Source organism: Macrobrachium nipponense, chromosome 38 (genome assembly GCF_015104395.2).
Source record: "Macrobrachium nipponense isolate FS-2020 chromosome 38, ASM1510439v2, whole genome shotgun sequence".
Lineage (NCBI taxonomy): Eukaryota > Metazoa > Arthropoda > Malacostraca > Decapoda > Palaemonidae > Macrobrachium > Macrobrachium nipponense.
Window position 1 is genome coordinate 6,758,717 of NC_061098.1, and position 19,360 is coordinate 6,778,076.

The following is a 19,360-nucleotide window of genomic DNA, read 5'->3' on the forward strand; positions in this document are numbered from 1 at the left end:
TTTTCAGAATATTAATGTCAAGAGTTTAGTAATCAAAAATTCTCTAAAGATCTTCCAGGCTGCATATATGAAATTCCTAGCAAAAAGTGTGATAAAGTAAATCTCTTTCACAACGTCTCAAACAGCATCAATATTCTGTGAGAACTGGCAAATATCGAATGCATTATTCGTACATATTAGAGATTTAGACCATCCTATTAACTGGAGTCAAGCAAGAGCCTTAATCCTATGTAATGACACAGTTAAAAGGAATATCATTGAATCTTGTTTCATCAAGTCAAATAATAGAAATTTTCTAAATTTAAGTCTTGGTTTATTTAAACTTGATGCTTTCATAATGAAAAAAGTTGTAGATAAATATAAGCAACAAAATTAATATATTTCAGTTTTTTACATTGTTTTTGGACTTGTAAAGAAACTTTGTAATTTCGGTTAGAGTCAATCTGTTTAGGTTTGTGACCGTGTGATATCCGATAATCCTGGATTATCTCTCTTAATTTTTACCCTTTTTGACAATTAACCATCTGGTATTCTTGATATTCTTGTTGGTTGTACCTGAGACCTTTCTCTCCAATTGTACTTCATTAACTCCTTGACAATGTCTGAGTAAAGACGAGACGAAAGCGCTTGGATTTCTGACCATCATTTTCATGTGGAATTCCCTTATATATATATAATATATATACTATTATATATATATATATTATATATATATATATATATATATGTGTGTGTGTGTGTGTGTGTGTGTGTGTGTGTGTGTGTGTGTATAATTGTTTATATCTCAAAAGACACAGATAAATGGTAAGTCCAGCGACACTCAAATTACTTCTAGTCTAATTAGAATTTGTATTTAATGGGAGGCTTTTTGTTTAAATTAGGCTATTTTCCAAATTCTTGTACTTTATTTCAAATACACCTTGAATTAAAAATTTATTTTCGAATGGATAAAAAATAATTACCGTAACATCTACTATATAGAGACTTCTCTATAGTTTGAGTGACCTTAGTAGTTGCAACGCCAGAAAAAAAACATGATGATTGATCTATTAATCGCTGGTGTCTTCAGTGACCTTAGTAGCTGTGACACCAGAAAACCTCCCGGTAGTGAATTAATTAATCTCTGGGTTTTTTCAGTGACCTCAGTAGTTGTGACGCCGGAGAAACTCCCAATAATTAATCAGTTAATCTCTGGATTCTTTAGAAATTAATTAGTAGTTGCGACGCCAGAGAACCCCCAGTAATTAATCAATTAATCTCTTGATTCTTCAGAGATTAAGTAGTAGTTGTGACGCCAGAAAAACCTTAGTAACTATTCAATTAATCTCTGGATTCTTTAGAGATTAATTAGTGGTTGTGACGCCAGAAAACCCTTAGTAACTATTCAATTAATCTCTGGATTCTTTAGAGATTAATTAGTAGTTGTGACGCCAGAGAACCGCCCAATGATTAATCAATTAATCTCTGGTATCTCCAGAGATTAATGAGCAACAAACGGCGAAATTCCTATTAAAAGATTTATATAGGGTGCCCAGACAAGCGATAGCATCATGGTATCCTGTTCATCATCTCTCTTCCCCATCTCCTCTCGGGTCGTTATCTCAATGAAGCAATTTCCCTCGTCTCTCGTCCTCCTACTGCCACGTCGTATCACCCGAGGAGGAGATGGCAGCCCAGTGACAGCTAACGGCAGCTAATGGATAGGTTGGCAGCCGCTGTCAGTTGTCGAAATAACCTCATTGCTAGGAGAGGGATCTCCTGCGGTGATGCTCATCGTGCCATCATCATTATTATCTTTATATATAAAGGGGTTGTCGATGGTTGCTTATAAATGCTTTCTCTAATGTCATTTGGGTTTGTTTTGGTACAGGGAGGCCGACGGGGCCGGCGGCTTTGTGCCCCCCTGTGGGGGACAGTTCTTGTAAGTCAAGAGAACAATTGAAAGTGGCCATTTCATAGTTATTTCTTAAATAGGTTTTCGCTTCATCCTCTCCTCTTAGTAAGATTAATGAAATCTGAATGCTCTCTCTCTCTCTCTCTCTCTCTCTCTCTCTCTCTCTCTCTCGGTCAAGTTTGATTATACCTTCCCCATATGTCAAACAAAATCTTTCTCTCTAACTCTGTATCTTCCATCATAAGCATAATTTCTCTCTCTCTCCTCTCTCTCTCTCTCTCTCTCTCTCTCTCTCTCGTTTCTGGCTATGTTTACATTTCCGTATTTACCTTCCAAGAAGGGCGCCTGTATCTTCTAGCTTTTCAACACAAACCTCCTTTGTGTGTGTTGGGGGGGAGGGGGGGGGGCGTTGTTTACACAAACGCTACGCCCGGCCTAAAGTAAACAAGGTGTGCCTTGCATCACAATAAGCAGATTTTTTTTGGTCAAATATTTCTTTTGGTGTTTGGTACATGACCCGAGCTGTTACGTAAGTGCTTTGTGTGTAAATATATGAAGCGTTTTGTGTCAAGATATAAAAAAGTGTTTTGTGTGCGGATATAAGAAGTGCTTTGTGTATAGATAAGAAAGTACCTTTTGTATGTATGTGAAAAATGCTTTGTGCACAGATATAAGATATGCTTTGTGCATGAATATAAAAAATGCTTTGTGTACAGATATAAAAAGTGCTTTGTGTATGAATATTTCGTAAGGTATATTAATTATCACGTGTGCATATTTATTCTATTTATAGATACGCGCTTTACAAAGCAATAGCAACTCTCAAAATTCATTCTCTAAACGCATTGACACTTTGACCTCGTATTGACAGTTTGACCTTTTGACCTTGACATTGTTTTCTCGTAAGGCCTAGAGCGTCTCTCACGATGCCAAGTTGGTCGCAGGAATCCTAGGAATCCTTGGAATCCTTGGAATCCTTGGAATCCTTCCGAGGGATGATATGCAGGAACTATCCTGCCGTCCAGTTTTGATGCGTCTGCATAGTTCATGAAGGATTGCGTCATTGTTTCTGGCGCCACGGAATTATTAAGCGGTGGTCATAACACCAGCATGTATCTCTCTCTCTCTCTCTCTCTCTCTCTCTCTCCTCTCTCTCTCTCTCTCTCTCTCCAGAGCAAGTTTATTCTTTACAAAAATATTTCTAATTTATTCTGTGAGGAATATTATCTTAGGCCATTGCCCAAGTTATACTACTGCAACTATATTTTGTAATTTGTATTAATCTATCTATTTATCTTTCTATTTATGCACACATACATGCATACACATAGTGTATATATGTATATATATATATATATATATATATATATATATATATATATATATATATATATAAGAAGAAGTAGAAGAAGAAGAAGAAAAACCAGAAGAAATTTTGCAGTAGTTTCCGTAAGAAATAAAACGAGGGTGATGGCGAAGACAGAACCACTTGGCTGCATTTCAATTTTCGAGGGGAGCCGATGCATAGATTTCCCCCCGAGGCAAATCCCTTTCACTACTACTACTACTACTACTACTACTACTACTACTACTACTACTAGTACTATTGTATCGCATGGTCTGTCGTTCTCTGGTTCTCCAGTTGTATCTCTTTTTGCTTTTATTTTTTTACTGGGATAGATAGCGGGGGAGCATGATATAAGAGAATAAAGATGATGATGCGCGTAACGGATGAGAGAAAAAGAGGAAGAAGGAGAAGGAGAAGAAGAGTCCACGACGGAGAATTGGCGGAAACTAGAAGACCGAGGATTCCACCGACTTTATCCCTGACGAGTATCGTCTGCATCGGCAGATTCCTCGAGCAACTCAATTTGCAGAAGGCAATTTGAGGGGAAAGTTTGCGGTCGGCAAAAATTGGAGACAGTAAACACCGAGAGTGAGGTTGGCTGATTGGGAGAAGACGCCGGAAAACCGGGAGAGAAAGTGCGGTGGTTGTGGTTGGTTGTTTGGTTGGTGGATATCACAGCTGAAGGAAGCAGAATTCAGAACCTTTAGTTTTACCTATAATTTTTTTGGGGGGAAAGGAAAATATGGATGTCCGTTAATATGTCTAACAACGAATGGTGCTGTTCTTTTAATATGCTTTATATTTGCTGTAAAAATAACATGGACGAGAGGGTTGTCTTTTTCAGTTAAATGCATTATTTGTTCTGTTAAATTTTCTACCGGTCCTTTCCATCGAGACCCTGTTAAACACCCATATCCTTTAACCGCTATTAACGTCTAAGGCAGCTGTTAATACAGAAGTATTCTTCGGCAACTGTGACAGGTGCTAACGCCTTTAACTTCGAATGCAACTGCTAATGCCTCATTCATTCTTTTACTTCTAATGCAGCTGTTAATGTCTCAGTAATCTTGTAACTTCTACGGGAGCTCTCAGTACGCCAATCAACCTGTAACTTCCTTCATAAACGGCTTTAAATACCTCAGTGATCTAATAACTGGCGAATCAGTGATGGAATCCCTCTGAACAGGAACTCATTGTTCCAGAAACACACTGAGGTTATGTGCCTCTTGTATATTTAGAACAGAGACCACATGGCTTTGCATCAGTCATTTATTGGTGTCTGAGATTATATGTATTCGTGGAATTCTGTCTTTCTCACTTCTGATGACACAGATTTTTAGATGGGTTTCATTCGATTCAAGCCAGAAAACTCACAGGTTTTAGCAAGTATTGGAAAATGATACATCCTGTCATGTTTAATTACTTTTATCACAACTGGTACAGTTATATGAATTACATTACATTTTTCCTTTATTCATCTTTGAACATTCCGTAATAGTGTTGTTACCTAATGGGAATAAAAATATAGTAAGGGTGGTGACTAAAAGATAGTTTATAGATATGTATCATATCTCAGCATGGTTGTGGATATGGCTCCAGGATACCTCTTTCTGAGCAAAGATGTCGGTATGCCTTGACAGGCTCACAAAGATTTTCAGCCTCTCGGCACATTTGTATGAAGGGACCAGGGTCTACAAGCGGGTTGCAGCGAGACCGCATACCCAGGAAGGTATGGCAGCTGACCATTCTAGATACGGGTACGTCAACTGGTTCGATGGCGGGTGTTTGGCAAGAGTGATCCTCTTGCCAAGACGTAACAAACTCCTGGACAGTGTTGGCCACAGCACCAGTCGGCATTATCCACTCGTTGCCTCTTTCACCGTCGAAGGTACCCAGAACCCCAGCTGTGACGCCGAAACCCCATCCTGATGCCTGCACTTCCAGTATCCTCATGTTCTTGGGCATGTAGAGAGAGAGGTAAGTTGTTGTGACACGCACGTGGTCTTGAGTGTTCTCGATGACTAATCCCCGCATCTCAGAATGTTCACCGACATTCTGTCCATTCAGAGTCACTTTGAAATCTGGATGGATGATAACCGTATAAAGTGTGCTGCGAATTCTGTGACTGACTGTGACTGTTGGATACCGTTCATGCACCTGATGCTTGAAAAAGAGTCTTGTCCTCATAGCATCGACCAGCTTAATATCACAAGGAGTTTTGGGAATTCTGAATCTAACACCGTCAAAGGTCAACACTTCGTTGTTACCGATTAACATAGCAGTTCCATTGAAAGGTGGCAGATATCTCCTCAGGTGCCCAATACCAGGAGAGTAAGCTATCTGAATCAGTTTCCGCACTGGCTGGATCATGTAGGTGTCGTAGTTCCAGATCAAATTTTGTATTGTTCTGGAAGGATATGGCCAAGCTTCCTGAAGTAGTTGACTCAAAGAATAAAGCTTTTCTCGTACAGGAATCTCAATCTCCATGTACCCTGGGTGATTTCTTACAGTGAGATAGACTGTTTCTTGGAGAACTCTGGACACGATACTGTCTGCAGCAAAATTTGCCATGTGATCCTGAAAAGGAAAAGAAATCCATAAATAGTCTGTAAACAACTTGGCTTATGTAATTCTTTATAGTTATTGCCTTTAGAGTGCTTTCAAAAGATTAATGATTGACGACTGATACTTACCTCCCTCATGTCAGTTGCTACCCAGTTAATCAAGTTCACAACAGGTGGTATAGTGAGGAACTTGACACGTAGCTTCTCAAGGTCTACAAGAAGCTCTCTTCTGAGTTGAATCCATACCTCCTGCAGACTCCTATATTGGGTTGGGTATTTTTCTTCTAAGATGCTTAGTTCAGCTTGGACTTTCTGATATGGCCATGACTCTTCAAATTCCCTCCTAAGATTAAGGATAAATTCTGGTACTTCTGCAGTGCGCATCATGTGGGCTAGGCCCTTGAGTCCTGTCAAAAAGCATAGTGCGTAGTATGTGCATTTTCCTTCAGAATGTGTTAAAAATTAGGCCTTTCTAAATTAACTTGTCTTGATGTTGGGTATACTGGTAGTAATGTTGCCATCTAAGAAGAAAATTTTCTTTTTTCTTGAAAGCAAAATTTTAAATTTCATCATTAAGTTTGTGAAGAAATAATTACACTTTGATGCAATCATCTTTTGATAGGAAGAAAATATATAGTCTCAAATTATCTTAGTAATAATTATCACAGTACTTTTGCCAAATGGAGAGTAAAAGTGCCTTATAATGAATAGTGGTTTACAAAGTGATGAAGCTCATTTAGTTTTAGACAGAATGGAAACTTACCTCTGATTACTGGAAAGTATGCGTCTTTAAAGACACTCATCATATTAAGAATAGCACGAGATACTTCTTTCGTAAAGGACCTTTGAACCTCGGCCATTTTGATCCAAGCAATATACTGCTCATTTGCAACGTACGCAAGAGCAGGACTGGTAAGTAAGTTCTTTATCTTCATGACCACATGATCAATTTTGTTATCTCGTACATCATAGAAAATAGCAGCTGCTTCTTGAACTATTATCTGCCATTCCTTGGACAGTTCTGGACTTGGGAATTGGATGTTCTTGGCCCTTGCAGCCTCTTGAAGGGCCTCCTTTACCATTTGTACCCAGGACTGTAGGGAAGTAGTGACAGTGTTTGCATTGTCACGAAGGTAATTCTGAAATTGAAGAATTGTTATTTATGATTGTCCTTTTCTAGTTTCTGTCATCACATTTGACGTTATAGAAGTAAAATTGGGTCGTCTCATGCCAGTGATTTGTAAACTTTATAATCAAAGAACTGAATGTAAGGAAATGGAAGTAATACGTACAATGCTTGATTTGAAACTTTTGCCATAGATTACTTACGAGGAGTGTATGTGTTTCTTCTGGTTTGTAGTCAATTTCCAACCTAATCATTGTTGGTGAAGCGAGCATCAGTCTAGCAAGGAAGGCCTTCCTATTTTCAGGTGCACCTTTGTCTTCTGTAGATAAACTGATCTCAGCCTTGCGTGGATGTTCTATTCCAAACTTGCCAATGTACAATTTTTGTTCTCCATGTTTATTAGCAGACACTTCTATGTAGAATGGCTTGCATGCATCTGCCTGAATATTGTAGTCCCCAAGGAAAGATGTGGCGACAGAAGCACTAATGTGCGTTCCAAAACACTGAGATTTCATCTGGTCTTTTGTCACTGCACTTAATAATATGACAGGTTGCCCTTCACTTTTGATTTCAAAGGATACAGCTTTGTTTCTGAAGGTGCTTCGGTCATATTTTCCAGCCATCATGAAAGAGGCTGGTTCAGATGGTGTCTTTTTGAACAGAACGTCAAATCCAAATGTATGGCGTGCATGAGCAATTACTACTGTTAAGACAGGGTTGGCTCTCAAAACCTGAAACAGATCAGAAGAATTGTTAGTCATTTACTTCTTAAATTTTAAATGATTATATGAATCTGTTTACAGAATCACATCATACTGTTGGCATACTAACCCTTGCAGAGAGCTTGGCCTCTATTTTTGTTGAATCTTCAGTAAGAGGAATAGAAGTTACAGTTCCTGTGAGTTTATCAGCTGAATCAGGAAGTATATCGATTTCTAGTCTTCCCTGCAGTCCTGCACCCTCATTTGTTACTTCAAACATAACTGTTTTATCCCTGGGGAAATGAGGGTGACATAAACATACGTTCCACTGAAGTTTATCTGGGGAGCTCATGGTCCCTTCAATTGAAGAGGCAAGGAGCTGTATTTCATACTTGTCGTCACTTCTGCTCTTATCAGGGTAGAAGTGAATCCTAGCAGAAGTTGGTGAAACATCGCCTTCAGCATGTATTCTGCGCTCGGGTGTGTGAATCCAAATGGTATGTATGTTATCTGGGTAGTTTTCGTAAGTGGAATGGTAAAGATGTCTCCCCTCACCACCAAGTTCATATGCAGCCAAGGCAGAAGGAGAACCACCTTCACCAACCACTACTCCCCTCACTTTCCTCAAGAGTTCAGCCAGTCCAGTGAAGTCTGTTTTGACTTCGAAGAACCTTAGTCCCTGTCCTCGGTCGTGAAGTAAAGTCTTCCACAGGAAGAATTCAGGCGGTGATGTTGCAGCAGATTTAGCCTCGGCAGAGAAGGAGTTTCTCTCGGCCAAAATTTTGATCTCTGTATCTACTGGGTGGGTACCTGGAACTGATGCAGCTACCTGTATTGAGTTTACAAAAAGAATGTGATTATCCAGGGATGTGTATTGGTATATATAGTATAAAATATTTCATCATGGTTTGTTAGGTAGCACTTTTTGTATTCACAAATATTAAAAGACCAAAATTTCCTTTAATGGGGATTTGCTATGCCTCTAGAATCATTTACAGCCGGGGGGAATTATAATTTATATGTGTGTCTGCCCTAGATAGCCGAACAGTCAGAGTTGACTGTCTGTCACTGTAACTACATCAAAGGACCAAGTTCGGATCATGGCAGGGTCAGATGCCCGATGCCCGTGTCAGATATAACTTCCCTTAGGTGTAAGTTATTTTAAAGGTATGCTAATATTGGTTAGTTCAATCAATTTGTTTTAATACTTGTTGTATTTTCCAAAAACAATCCTTAGAAATGTCAGATGATGTGCTGTAAGGTTAGGTTTAGTTTAGTTATCCAGGTTATCAGTAGTCATAGGTAATTCTCTAATATTCTCAGTCATTTTGTGGATGGTGATTAGTTTTATGAATCCTTGATCGACTCACCTTAGTTGTTACTTCTCTCCTTGTTGAATCAGCTGTAGACTTCACTCCCACTTTAAATTCAGACTCACCACGCTGGGACGTTTTCCACATAAATTCTGACCTGACGTCAAAATTATTATATCCACCTGAGTGGCTCAGGTCAATGAAGTTGGTGATTTTGTAGTCATTGTCTTCCCAGCTCTTATATCTCATACGTGAATCCATCTTAAAGCCAGATCCACTTCTGTCTCTCTTCAGGTCACCGTCAAGAATGAGGGTTTTTCCTTCTGCGTTGGTCAGTCTGAGTTTTAATTCATTGTCACTGTGGGTTGGGTGCGTAATGTGTTCTGCATTGACGTCGAGATGTGCGTTGTAAATCTTGCCTTTATGGTTCACAACTGACCTAAAGTGAGAATAGAAACCATATGGTTACACAGTTTCATAAGATGGCATCCTTATTATAGTTTTATAAGAAGATACATGTCGTTCCCTAAAGAATCTATTCTTGGACGCTGCATTAAAATATACCAAAACAAACTAACATATACTAACTCAATGGAATATCGCTGGGAATGTGATGGATTTCTAGTCAGTTTAGAGTCAACGGCGAGTTTCTGACTTGGGTCTTGATCTGCATCCCAGAGTACTTCAAACTTTGCTTTTTTCTCAGTGTAGATGACATCCAAATTGGCCTTGACTCGCTGGGGTCTTTCGAGGTGGAGCCAATTGTCAGTTCTTATTTCGATTTGATTCTCTTTGGCTACAACGTGAACTATGTGCTTTATGAAGCGCTGGGCATCAAACCGGAATATCATGTGATTCTCGTGAGGGTTTCGGGTTTCCACCTTCCATTCTACTAGTAACATAGATTCACGTTGATTAGCTACGTCAAAGAGTATCATGATCTTTTCATGGGTGAATTCAATCTTGGTGTTCCATTTGAAAGGCTCTCGGTTGAGAACCTTGACTTGTAAGGAGTTCTCAATGTTGAGATCCAGCGGTTGAAGTTTCAAGCGGCATGGGCCAGTTACCTCTAAGGCCTTATGCTCACCATGTAAAAGAGATGCATGTAAGTCATATTCATAGTTTCCCCTTGGTCTTAGAAGCCCTCTTAGTTGAACAGGACTTGTCATCGCTGGAATATCAACCTGTCGACAAATTCATCCATATTTTTTCGGTTATTGTTCTGTCTTTAAAAAGTGAGGCTTGAATAATAAATATTTGATTCATATTTTACAATATACAACGCTGAAGTTTAAAATGCAATGTTTTTCAGAGGATTAGATCTTACCAAAATGATCACTCTGTGATTTCTGTCTTGATGTGATAACATAGCCTCAAAGTTCATGTGGTGGTTTGATCCAGCGTAAGGCAATATTTTCAATTCAATTCCAGTCTTGGTTATGCCATAGAAGAACTTCTGGTCGATCTTGAAGCCTGACGTCCCTAGTTTAACTGAATAAATGGGTGAATTAAAGAAGCTGTGTTACATAACATAGTCAGTGATCTGAAATTGAAGTAAATTGCTTGTAGATCCATGTCAGAAAAGTGGTGTTTAAGAGAGCAATTTCGGTACAAAGTTTAAAACAAAGCTGAGTTCTTTTCCTGGAAAATGTAACGTGAATTTCATAGATATGGCCAAATGTATCATTATTTGCATACAGTACAGATTGCGCAATACTTACAGTCAATTCTATTCTGCTGGGAGTAGTCGCGACCCATGCTTCCAGTGGTTAAATGTGTTCCAGTATATTTAATGATTTCATTTTCTCTGTGACGTAAGTGGAAGGCTGTCGTGACCTCACTAGACTCCGGACTGTCACCACCGGGACGCACGTGAGAACTTAGCTTCCATCCAGCAGCACCTAACTGCAGCTCTAGTCTTCGCAATTTCTTCACCTCAGTCACAGCATCAGTTATAGTAAAGTCAACTGCATTAGGTGAATTCATATCGACAGCAGCTTGGAAAAGAAAGATTCCATATCAAGTAATATTCTAATTATATCTGATGTCAAGAGAAATTTCTGAACTTTCATTGGCTCTTTTCTGTTGTTTGTGAATATGGGTTATTGTTTAAAATTATTCGCATTCAACTGTTCACATTTTCTGTTGGCAGACACAATGAGTTTTCTCCATTGCAAATTCTTTCATTGAGTAACTTTGAGCAAATATTCTTGTGTTTATGAATGAATAGTATTACAGAGAGCAGAGGTGCTAGTGTGCGTGATGGTCCGTAGTACTGAAATTTAGGTGAGTTGTTTCATTGTTGTTGCTGAGTATTGTTTTTTAATAGACTTTAGATATGCATAGAGCAATTCCACATATACCATTAAAGGTTTTCCAAGAATTGCATTAAGACAATGGTAAACAGAAGAATTGTATTTGCTCGTTACTTTAAAGCCTCAGAAATTTGTCATTGATACGTCAATTTGGTAACTGTGCAAATTCAGAATTATCAAGGAAAAGTAACTTACCTTCGAAATTTAGATCAATAACATTGACCATAGCATTATGCGTCTTCATGAGGACAGATGCAGCGAAATAGGGATGACCTTTTGTTAACAGGGTGGTATAAGAAATGATTTTACTTGTTGGAGGAAATGATCTGCTTTGACTTGCGAATACTGTGAGATCAGTAAAACTCTTAGAAGAGGAAACCATGCTTTTGCGTTCTATCCTGATTCCTTGAGATAATGTTCTAGCGTTTGACTTGTACTCTCCAAATACCTCCAGATCGCTGTGAGATTCGTCATCATTTAAGGTGACCCAGACTCCTCCACTGAGACTTGTCCCTGTGAAAACTGCCTTAATATCACAGGCGTTCCCATGTTTCGTGTAGGAAATCACAGCGTCGGTCTTTCTGGGAGTAGATAATCCTTTTGTCTCAATATTTACATTTAGCTCCTTATTTCCAGAATTATCATGAATTGCAGCTTTTATTTTGTAGCCTTTCAATGAAGGATCAGTCTTTTCAATGTGGAGTTTTACAACTGATTTAGCCCCGAGGGGAAGACCATTGTTATGGAAGATATCGGGGACATCCATGTTGTAACAAAGCTTAAAACCAAGTATTGACTCCCCCTCACTTGTGCAGGATGCTTTTCTGATTCTGTCATCTCGGATTGATCCCGGAATAATCACGTGTTCTGGGGAACCTCTCACACCTCTCATGAGGTAAGTCTCACTTTGTGCTTGGACCAGGTCCATATTTTCGGGAAGGTCAATATGGACTTCGTATCCACCGCGTGCTGCGTTCTGGAAACTTACTCCCATTCCACTATTGAGAGAGAGAGAATTCTTCATTTGAAGACCCGTTTTTGCAAAGAAGCAGTCGAAGCCTATGAATCCATTAGCTTCTACAGACAATCCAGGTGTCATTTTAAGGTGGTTTCTTTCACCAATGGACCCTGAGAGAAGCTGCTTCATGTCTAGTTTACCTTCCATTGTCGTTCCAAGAATTGCTGTCTTAGTAAATTTCATCCTGAGGGGTGTTCCATGACCCGTTGGCAAATAGTAGTCCAAATCTACTTGATTCATGTGGGAATAACCTTGTTTGCCATTTATTTCCATTGCAAGAATCTCATTGAATTTGTTCATCAAATAATCAAAAACTCGTTGAAAGTCCATGTATTCAAGATTATTGTGAATAAATTTGTAGCCTATATCTTGGCCCATAATGTTAGCATATAACTCAATATAAGGATCCCAGGAAGTTCCTGCTTCATAAACCTTTCGAAGCATTTTGCCAACATCTGATAATTCCGTCTCTCGTCTGTGTAGCATTTTCCTGAAAATGCCTCCCAGACTAAATTCACTTCTCTTCCCAGAAGAATGTCGGTAACCTTCGAGGAACAATGAGGCCGGACCAAATATGTCCCTGATCAATTCGTCCAGTCCTACGAGACGGGCACCCGCCTGACCCAAATGGAATGTTTGACCATATAGCATTGAAGTTAAGTTAAAATCAACAGAACGAGGAACAAAAGATCCAGGTCCATAGATGAGATTAGTCTCAATCCCACCGCCTAGTCCAAGAGCAGGTGCGTAGAAAGTTGTGTCGATGTTGCTGGAGTATCTTCGGAAGTCTTGGCTGTGGTTGCTTGGAATAACCAGGTCTTTCACCAGATATCTCAGATGTTTCTTTTCTGGATTAGTTGATTTTTGCAAGTTCACCATGTGGCTTAATACAAATGATCGAACTGAAAAACAAGTAAACAATGTTATATAGACTGTTTTAAACTAATGCTGAAGCTATGAAGCCAGGGTGCTAATGATCAAACTGACAAATATCATATTGCTGTTTGAGACTTATGTGAAAACTAGGCAATTCACATTTATGTTCTTATATAATTTAACTTCCTTATTGGATTGAAGTTACCTTGTGTGTTTTCTTCTTTTGGAATCTTGGATATTATTTCTTCAACATCTTCCTTTTCAGCACAGCGTATAGCAGTCAGATATGATGCAATTCGAACTTCATCTTTCATTTTGTGGTCAACAGCTATTTTTATGAGATTTAAAGTAACCTGAAAATTCACAAATAATTTAATGTATAGGAAACTGTAGACTTCTAATTTCTTTCAGTTTTCAATCTGTCAAATTAACACACGCAAATTATTACTTACGTGTCGCTGGCACTTAGCATTTCTGAAAGATCTGGCTGCAGCTACACGAACACTGCTGTCAACTCCTTTCGTTTCAATACATTTGAGGGCTGAGGCAGACACTTCTGGAGTCATGACACCTATGTTGCCAAGTGCTTCGAGTGTTTTGAAGGGAGCGTTGATGCCAGGAAAATCAACGTGAGGGGTACATTGGTGCTGCAGTTTACTGTTCAGGACATTGATAATGTCTGCCACTTCTGTTCTCCTGTGACATTCTGGATGGTGACGACAGAAGGTGTTGACCATGGTAGCAGCAGAAAGCAAAACATTTGGAAAGTTTTTGTTACTGTCGAATAATCTTTTTAGCTCCTTAAGAGACTGAGGGTTAGGATGATGCGTGTTGTAGAGGGCCGAAGCATAGAGCTCAGTTCTTTTCGGGGATGTACCTTTTAGTAGTTCATCTACAATTATTTTCACAGAACCAGACTCATAAGTATGGCCAATGGCGTTTAGGAACAGAGTCTCAAGCCTCTTTTTAAAGGGACATAGCTGGCCTTCGCGAATTTTCCCTAAAACTTGTGGAAGCTCGTTGTCTGGGACACGCTTCATAACCTGAATAATTTTAGACATTACTGAGGCGCTGTCATGTTCAAAGGTCTCTCTGGTCTTTTCACATAATTCTTTCAGCTTTTCTTCCAGCACTGTAATGGAAGAGGCGTGCTTCTGCAGTGGTCGATGATCAAAGAGCAGGGTGCCATAGTCATATTCTCCCCGGATGGTGGAGAGAGATTCTGGTGCATCTTGACTTTCAGAAACAAAACGAAGTGTTGATTCCTGATTTGCTTCTATGTGTTTATATGCTCCAACAGAAGGTCTTAAGACTGCCTTGTTTCTACACATGATGCTCGAGTAGATACCATTGGTAATTTCTTGCTTGCATGTCGACCATGATCTTTCTATAGGAACTGGAGCTTTTAGCCAAATCTTATTAGTTTCTGCTGGTGTGACATATTGGTCCGAGCACTGGCGGTGATCCTTCTGCTTCGTGACAACTACCTTATCGCTCTGTCTCTCTACTGTGTACTTAGTAAGGCAGCGGCCAGAAAGATCTGTCTGTTGAAAGAGAATAGACATTCTTGTGAGATGGGAGTCCTTTCTCTGATAATAATGTATGTAATTCTAGGAAGTAGAATAATTCCAAGATCACAAGTGGTTTTCCAGCCAGGTGATCCCATGCTGACCCAAAAACCACCTGACCTATGATATAAGTAACCTGTGAACCTCAAGAACCCAACACCTAATGTAGAAAGGTGTTCAGTTAAGCCTAATTCCTGATCAGTTTGGTGCTGCAATTTTAATCAGTTATTAGAAGTTACAGTAAATCTAACTGTGAGTGGAACTGAAGTCACTTTCTGAAGTGCCCAAAGAAAGTCACTTGCAAATCATGAGTAGAGAACCCATGAGCTAGAAGTTTATTCTGTACTGTTGAATAAATATGTTATATTCCAGGCTGTTCCTTGATGTTTCCAGAATTTTATAATTATTTCAGAAACCAGGGGAAATATGTTCAGTATAACTGAGATTCTGCCTTTGTAGATAAATATGCAAATAATATGATTTCTTTGGTAACATAAAGATAACATGATGAACCACAGCACTTGGAGTTTTCAAGTTAAGATTGAAGGATACTTAGAAGTATGGGGTTTTGTTATGCACCAAACAACATAGGTTCTGAAAAGTTCAAGTGGAAAAAAGAATATAGAATAAATAAGACTGATATAAAAAAAAACAATATTAGAAGGCTAAAAATATATTTTAAAAATTACCTGAATGCTGTAATCTTGTTAACACAAAGTCTGCTTAACTCCAGCTAGAAATATGACGTACTGTTGCTGCACTTTTAAAGCTTTCATGTACGTACATGCATTTTTTTTAATGTATGCTAGATTTTATTATATAGTTGTAGCTCAGGACATTGTCGCTCAAGAACATCTCTACCTAGAACATTCTTCCTTGGTTCTAAAACCAAGGCAGCCAGAGTGTGGGTGGACCTTGTATTGGTGATACGCACCTCGGTGAAGTTGACGCCTGAGCTGACGGGACTTAGAGTGGGTAACAGATTCTGGAAGGCTGTCGCAACACCCTTTTTCAAGTTGATTGCCCAGGGCTCGTCTGAAGGGTGGCTGCACACCCTCTGCACTCTTCCATCAGTGACAGCCACCACCAAGGGGTACTTGGTGAGGAAATTGTTCTCATCACTGTGGGCTGTAGAGAGACAGACAGCATTAGTATCTCAGTACTAGATGGTGCTTGCTTCCTGTAGTGTATTCCCCCCTAAAAAAAATCTTTGACGCACTGTATTGTCCAATGTTTAAAGTTACACAAAACTTGCAGGAGCAAAGAATATTCTTAAAACAGGTTCTGGAAGTCCAAAAACATGTGATTCAGCTCACGGTTTGGACCGTGAACCTCTGATCACTGACTGAAAAAGACTTACGAGCTTTGCCATCCACGTTGACGTCTTTGAAAGAGATGGCCATCTCACAGGGGTTGAGCCAGGAGAGGAGGACCGTTTTCTTCCAGTGGGATTCCGTCACGGCGCCTTCGACTCCTTTCAACTCCACGCGGGAGTTCCCGGAGTACTGGTAGACATAGGTTTTGTCTGTCAGGTACCTCAACTTGGTCCAATCGGTGATGGGACACTCCCTCGCGCACACGGGAACAGAGCTAGGCCATGGTGCTGTCAAAGTTTAGATATAGAATTTAATACATCCTTTATGTGATATATCATTACATATAAACATTTCTTGATTTACAATGCCCTGTTCAGTAGATAGTATTAAGGAGTTGAGTTGAATATAAAATTTAGGCCAAAGGCCAAGCACTGGGACCTATGAGGTCATTCAGCGCTGAAATGGAAATTGACGGTGAAATGTTTGAAAGGTGTGACAGGAGGAAAACCTCAAAGCAGTTATACTATGAATCAAGTGTTAGAAGAGGTTGGAAAGTAAGATGAAGAAAGAGTTTATGAAAGGAAGTACAGTAAAGGGAACGAAAGTGATTACAGCTAGGGGTCGAAGCCACGCTGCAAAGAACCTTACGTAATGCCTACAGTGCACCGCATGAGGTCCTCTGACGAAGATAGTATGAAGGAGGTCACAGTAATGTGAAGAAACATCCTGATGTAAGGCTAGATAATAATAAGGGGTCCAACTCTGTTATCTGAACCGTCTGCTGCCAAAGTCTTTTCTCAAATATTTTTTATCATGACCTCTATAGCAATGATTTCACATATGAACTTTAAAGATTTTGTCCATCTTATTTTCCTGTAACTGAATGAGATTTCGATTCACCCCTATACTAGCTAGTTAGCGCAATGGCTTCTCTTGTACTGGGTTGTAAAGCGGGGAAAAGTATATGTTTAATTTACCAGACCACTGAGCTGATTAACAGCTCTCCTATGGCTGGCCCGAAGGATTAGATATTTTTACGTGGCTAGGAACCAATTGGTCACCTAGCAACGGGACTTACAGCTTATTGGGGGATCCGAACCACGCTATATCGAGAAATGAATTTCCATCACCAGAAATAAATTACTCTGATTCCGCGTTGGCCGAGCCGGGATTCGAACTTCGGACCACCGGATTGGCAGCCGAGCGCGAAAACCACTCGTCCAGCGAGGAACTTGTAAAGCGTGGAAACTGCCAGTGATGTGTTACTGGTTTATGGCATATGACTGATATGTTATGCTCTCGGGTCCTGCTAAATTACTTAGATTTTTAGGAGTTAAAATTCCAGTTATAATCTACTCCAAAGACCCATCTTCCTTCCTTCCTTCCTTGCCTCAAAGATTATAGAAGGGCCAAATATTCACAAAGACTGGAAGAACTGTTCATTCGAAAATCGTTTCTTATCAAACAGGTACCCCGGTTTAATTAAGGTAGTTTTGTTCCCTGATCACGAATATATATATGCGAACTTTCAGTTATATTGCAATTTATTTTCAATACAGTTATGCTGCAAGCTGGTAAAAAAAATCGGTAAAACATCGCTTGTAAGCAAATTGCAATTTATTACGATTTTGCATTCATATTAGCAATTAGAGGAGCACAATACTTCATTGTACCCATTACGAGTGATAGGTATCTACTTTGACCCCCTCCCCCAAAAAAAGAATAAGGCTATAATTAAAGTTTCAGTGTATTAGCCAAATGTACATTAAATGAAGCATTGATATTCTGCAACGAAATTGCAATTTCGCAATCACTTTGCGTGAATCGTGACTCAGAATACTGCATTATACCCTGCTTGGAGAAAAGGTCTCCTTGAATCTGATAAAATCAGTCCTGATCGCTATATTTCACGGGTACAATGCAGTATTTTGAAATATTTCTCTGTTCCTCATCTGTAACACCTAGAGGATGTAACCATTAATTTAAATACTCTTTTCTGTGAGTTGAGGAATAGTAAACCTTTTTTTATGAGTGAGGAAGTTGGTCAGAGTATCGAAAACAAAGTCTTTAATTAAAACTTTTAGCCAAAAGGTGATGCTTGTAGGATCGTTCCCTTGTCTGCATAGCATAGTTGAATCTATTACATTGTATTTGAAGGAGGCATTTAATGAGAATTATTTGACTTTGTGATTCGCATGGAAGCAAGGGTTGATGGAAAATCGAAGAGTTACGTAGATGTAGGAGACTGAATGGGCATAATAATAATAATAATAATAATAATAATAATAATAATAATAATAATTGGTAATATTGACAGAGCTTAGGTTGCGTCAATGAAAACTAAAAATGCTGCCAGTAATAATGATAATAATAATTAATAATAATTAATCAATAATAACAATAATAATAATAATAATAATAATAATAAGAATAATAATAATAATAATAATAATAATAATAACGGAAAGCATCAAGCGACCCAGGAAAAGTAGGAATACTCAGCATAAAAGATAATAATAAATAATAACCCCCACCCCCCCAAAAAAAGACTCATTGAAACCACCAGATACCTGCAAAGGCAGCTCCCACCAGCCAGCAAAGGAAGAGGAACACTTGTGGTCCGTAGTACCTCATCTCGAGGTCCTTCTCATCAGAGGTCTCGACTCCCTCTAGATGTATTCCCTGAGAACAGGGGCCTTTTATACGAGAAGCTATCAGTTCGAAGGGACGCAAATAAGAAGTAGAAGCAGCTTATCTCTTGATTTTGCTGACCCCTGTCAGAACCTCGGACTTGAAATTACAACTTGGGTACGGTTCCTCTTCTGGTCGTACTTTGGAACGTGTTATGTTTTTTTTTAGTTTATTATTGGGAATGAATTTACACTTTTTTTTTTTTTTTACCAGAAACTTACTCCGTGATGAGTGCCTTTCATTCACGTGAAGGGGAGAATGAAGACAGTGAAATTTACCTTTGCACCAAAATTTTTTGTGAATATGGCTCGTATGAGATGCAGTTCTTGAAAAATGACAGTACTGGCCTTTTTTTTCCAATCATTTTAGATTAAGGATAATTCTTTTTTCAATTGTTGCAGTTTGTAAAACAGTATACGTAAATAAACAATGGGATCCATCTTAAAAAGTGATAGTAATTTTCAGGGTTTTAAAACTGTTTTATCATCGTCTGTTGACTCTGTGCATGAGGGTTTTATTCAAGTTGGAGATTTAAAGAAAGAAATGACATTCTTTTATTTATAAAAAAAAATCAATCTACACATCTATAATTCCAAAATATTACTTTTTAGAAAAAAAATTATTCTCAGG

General features: G+C 38.9%; 1 protein-coding gene across 1 annotated transcript; it reads right to left on the bottom strand.

Annotated features, from left to right (window-relative positions):
- Nucleotides 1-4,651: 4,651 nt before the first annotated feature.
- Nucleotides 4,652-18,757, bottom strand: LOC135209580 (vitellogenin-like). Its single transcript, XM_064242257.1, has 15 exons — nt 18,610-18,757; nt 16,084-16,326; nt 15,658-15,851; nt 13,608-14,699; nt 13,361-13,508; nt 11,457-13,181; nt 10,668-10,943; nt 10,274-10,437; nt 9,535-10,130; nt 9,004-9,385; nt 7,764-8,462; nt 7,136-7,663; nt 6,570-6,945; nt 5,936-6,213; nt 4,652-5,819 (listed from the first exon to the last, which is right to left on the bottom strand). Exons 1-15 carry the CDS (start codon nt 18,671-18,673, stop codon nt 4,815-4,817), a joined length of 7,770 nt encoding a protein of 2,589 aa, XP_064098327.1. The 5' UTR covers nt 18,674-18,757; the 3' UTR covers nt 4,652-4,814.
- Nucleotides 18,758-19,360: the final 603 nt, after the last annotated feature.

Coding starts and splice junctions, on each gene's coding strand:
- LOC135209580 (XM_064242257.1), bottom strand. CDS start 18,673: ATGAGGTACTACGGACCACAAGTGTTCCTCTTCCTTTGCTGGCTGGTG. Junction 15,852..16,083: donor CAACGTGGATGGCAAAGCTC/GTAAGTCTTTTT, acceptor GTCTCTCTACAG/CCCACAGTGATGAGAACAAT. Junction 6,214..6,569: donor ATACTTTCCAGTAATCAGAG/GTAAGTTTCCAT, acceptor GCTTTTTGACAG/GACTCAAGGGCCTAGCCCAC.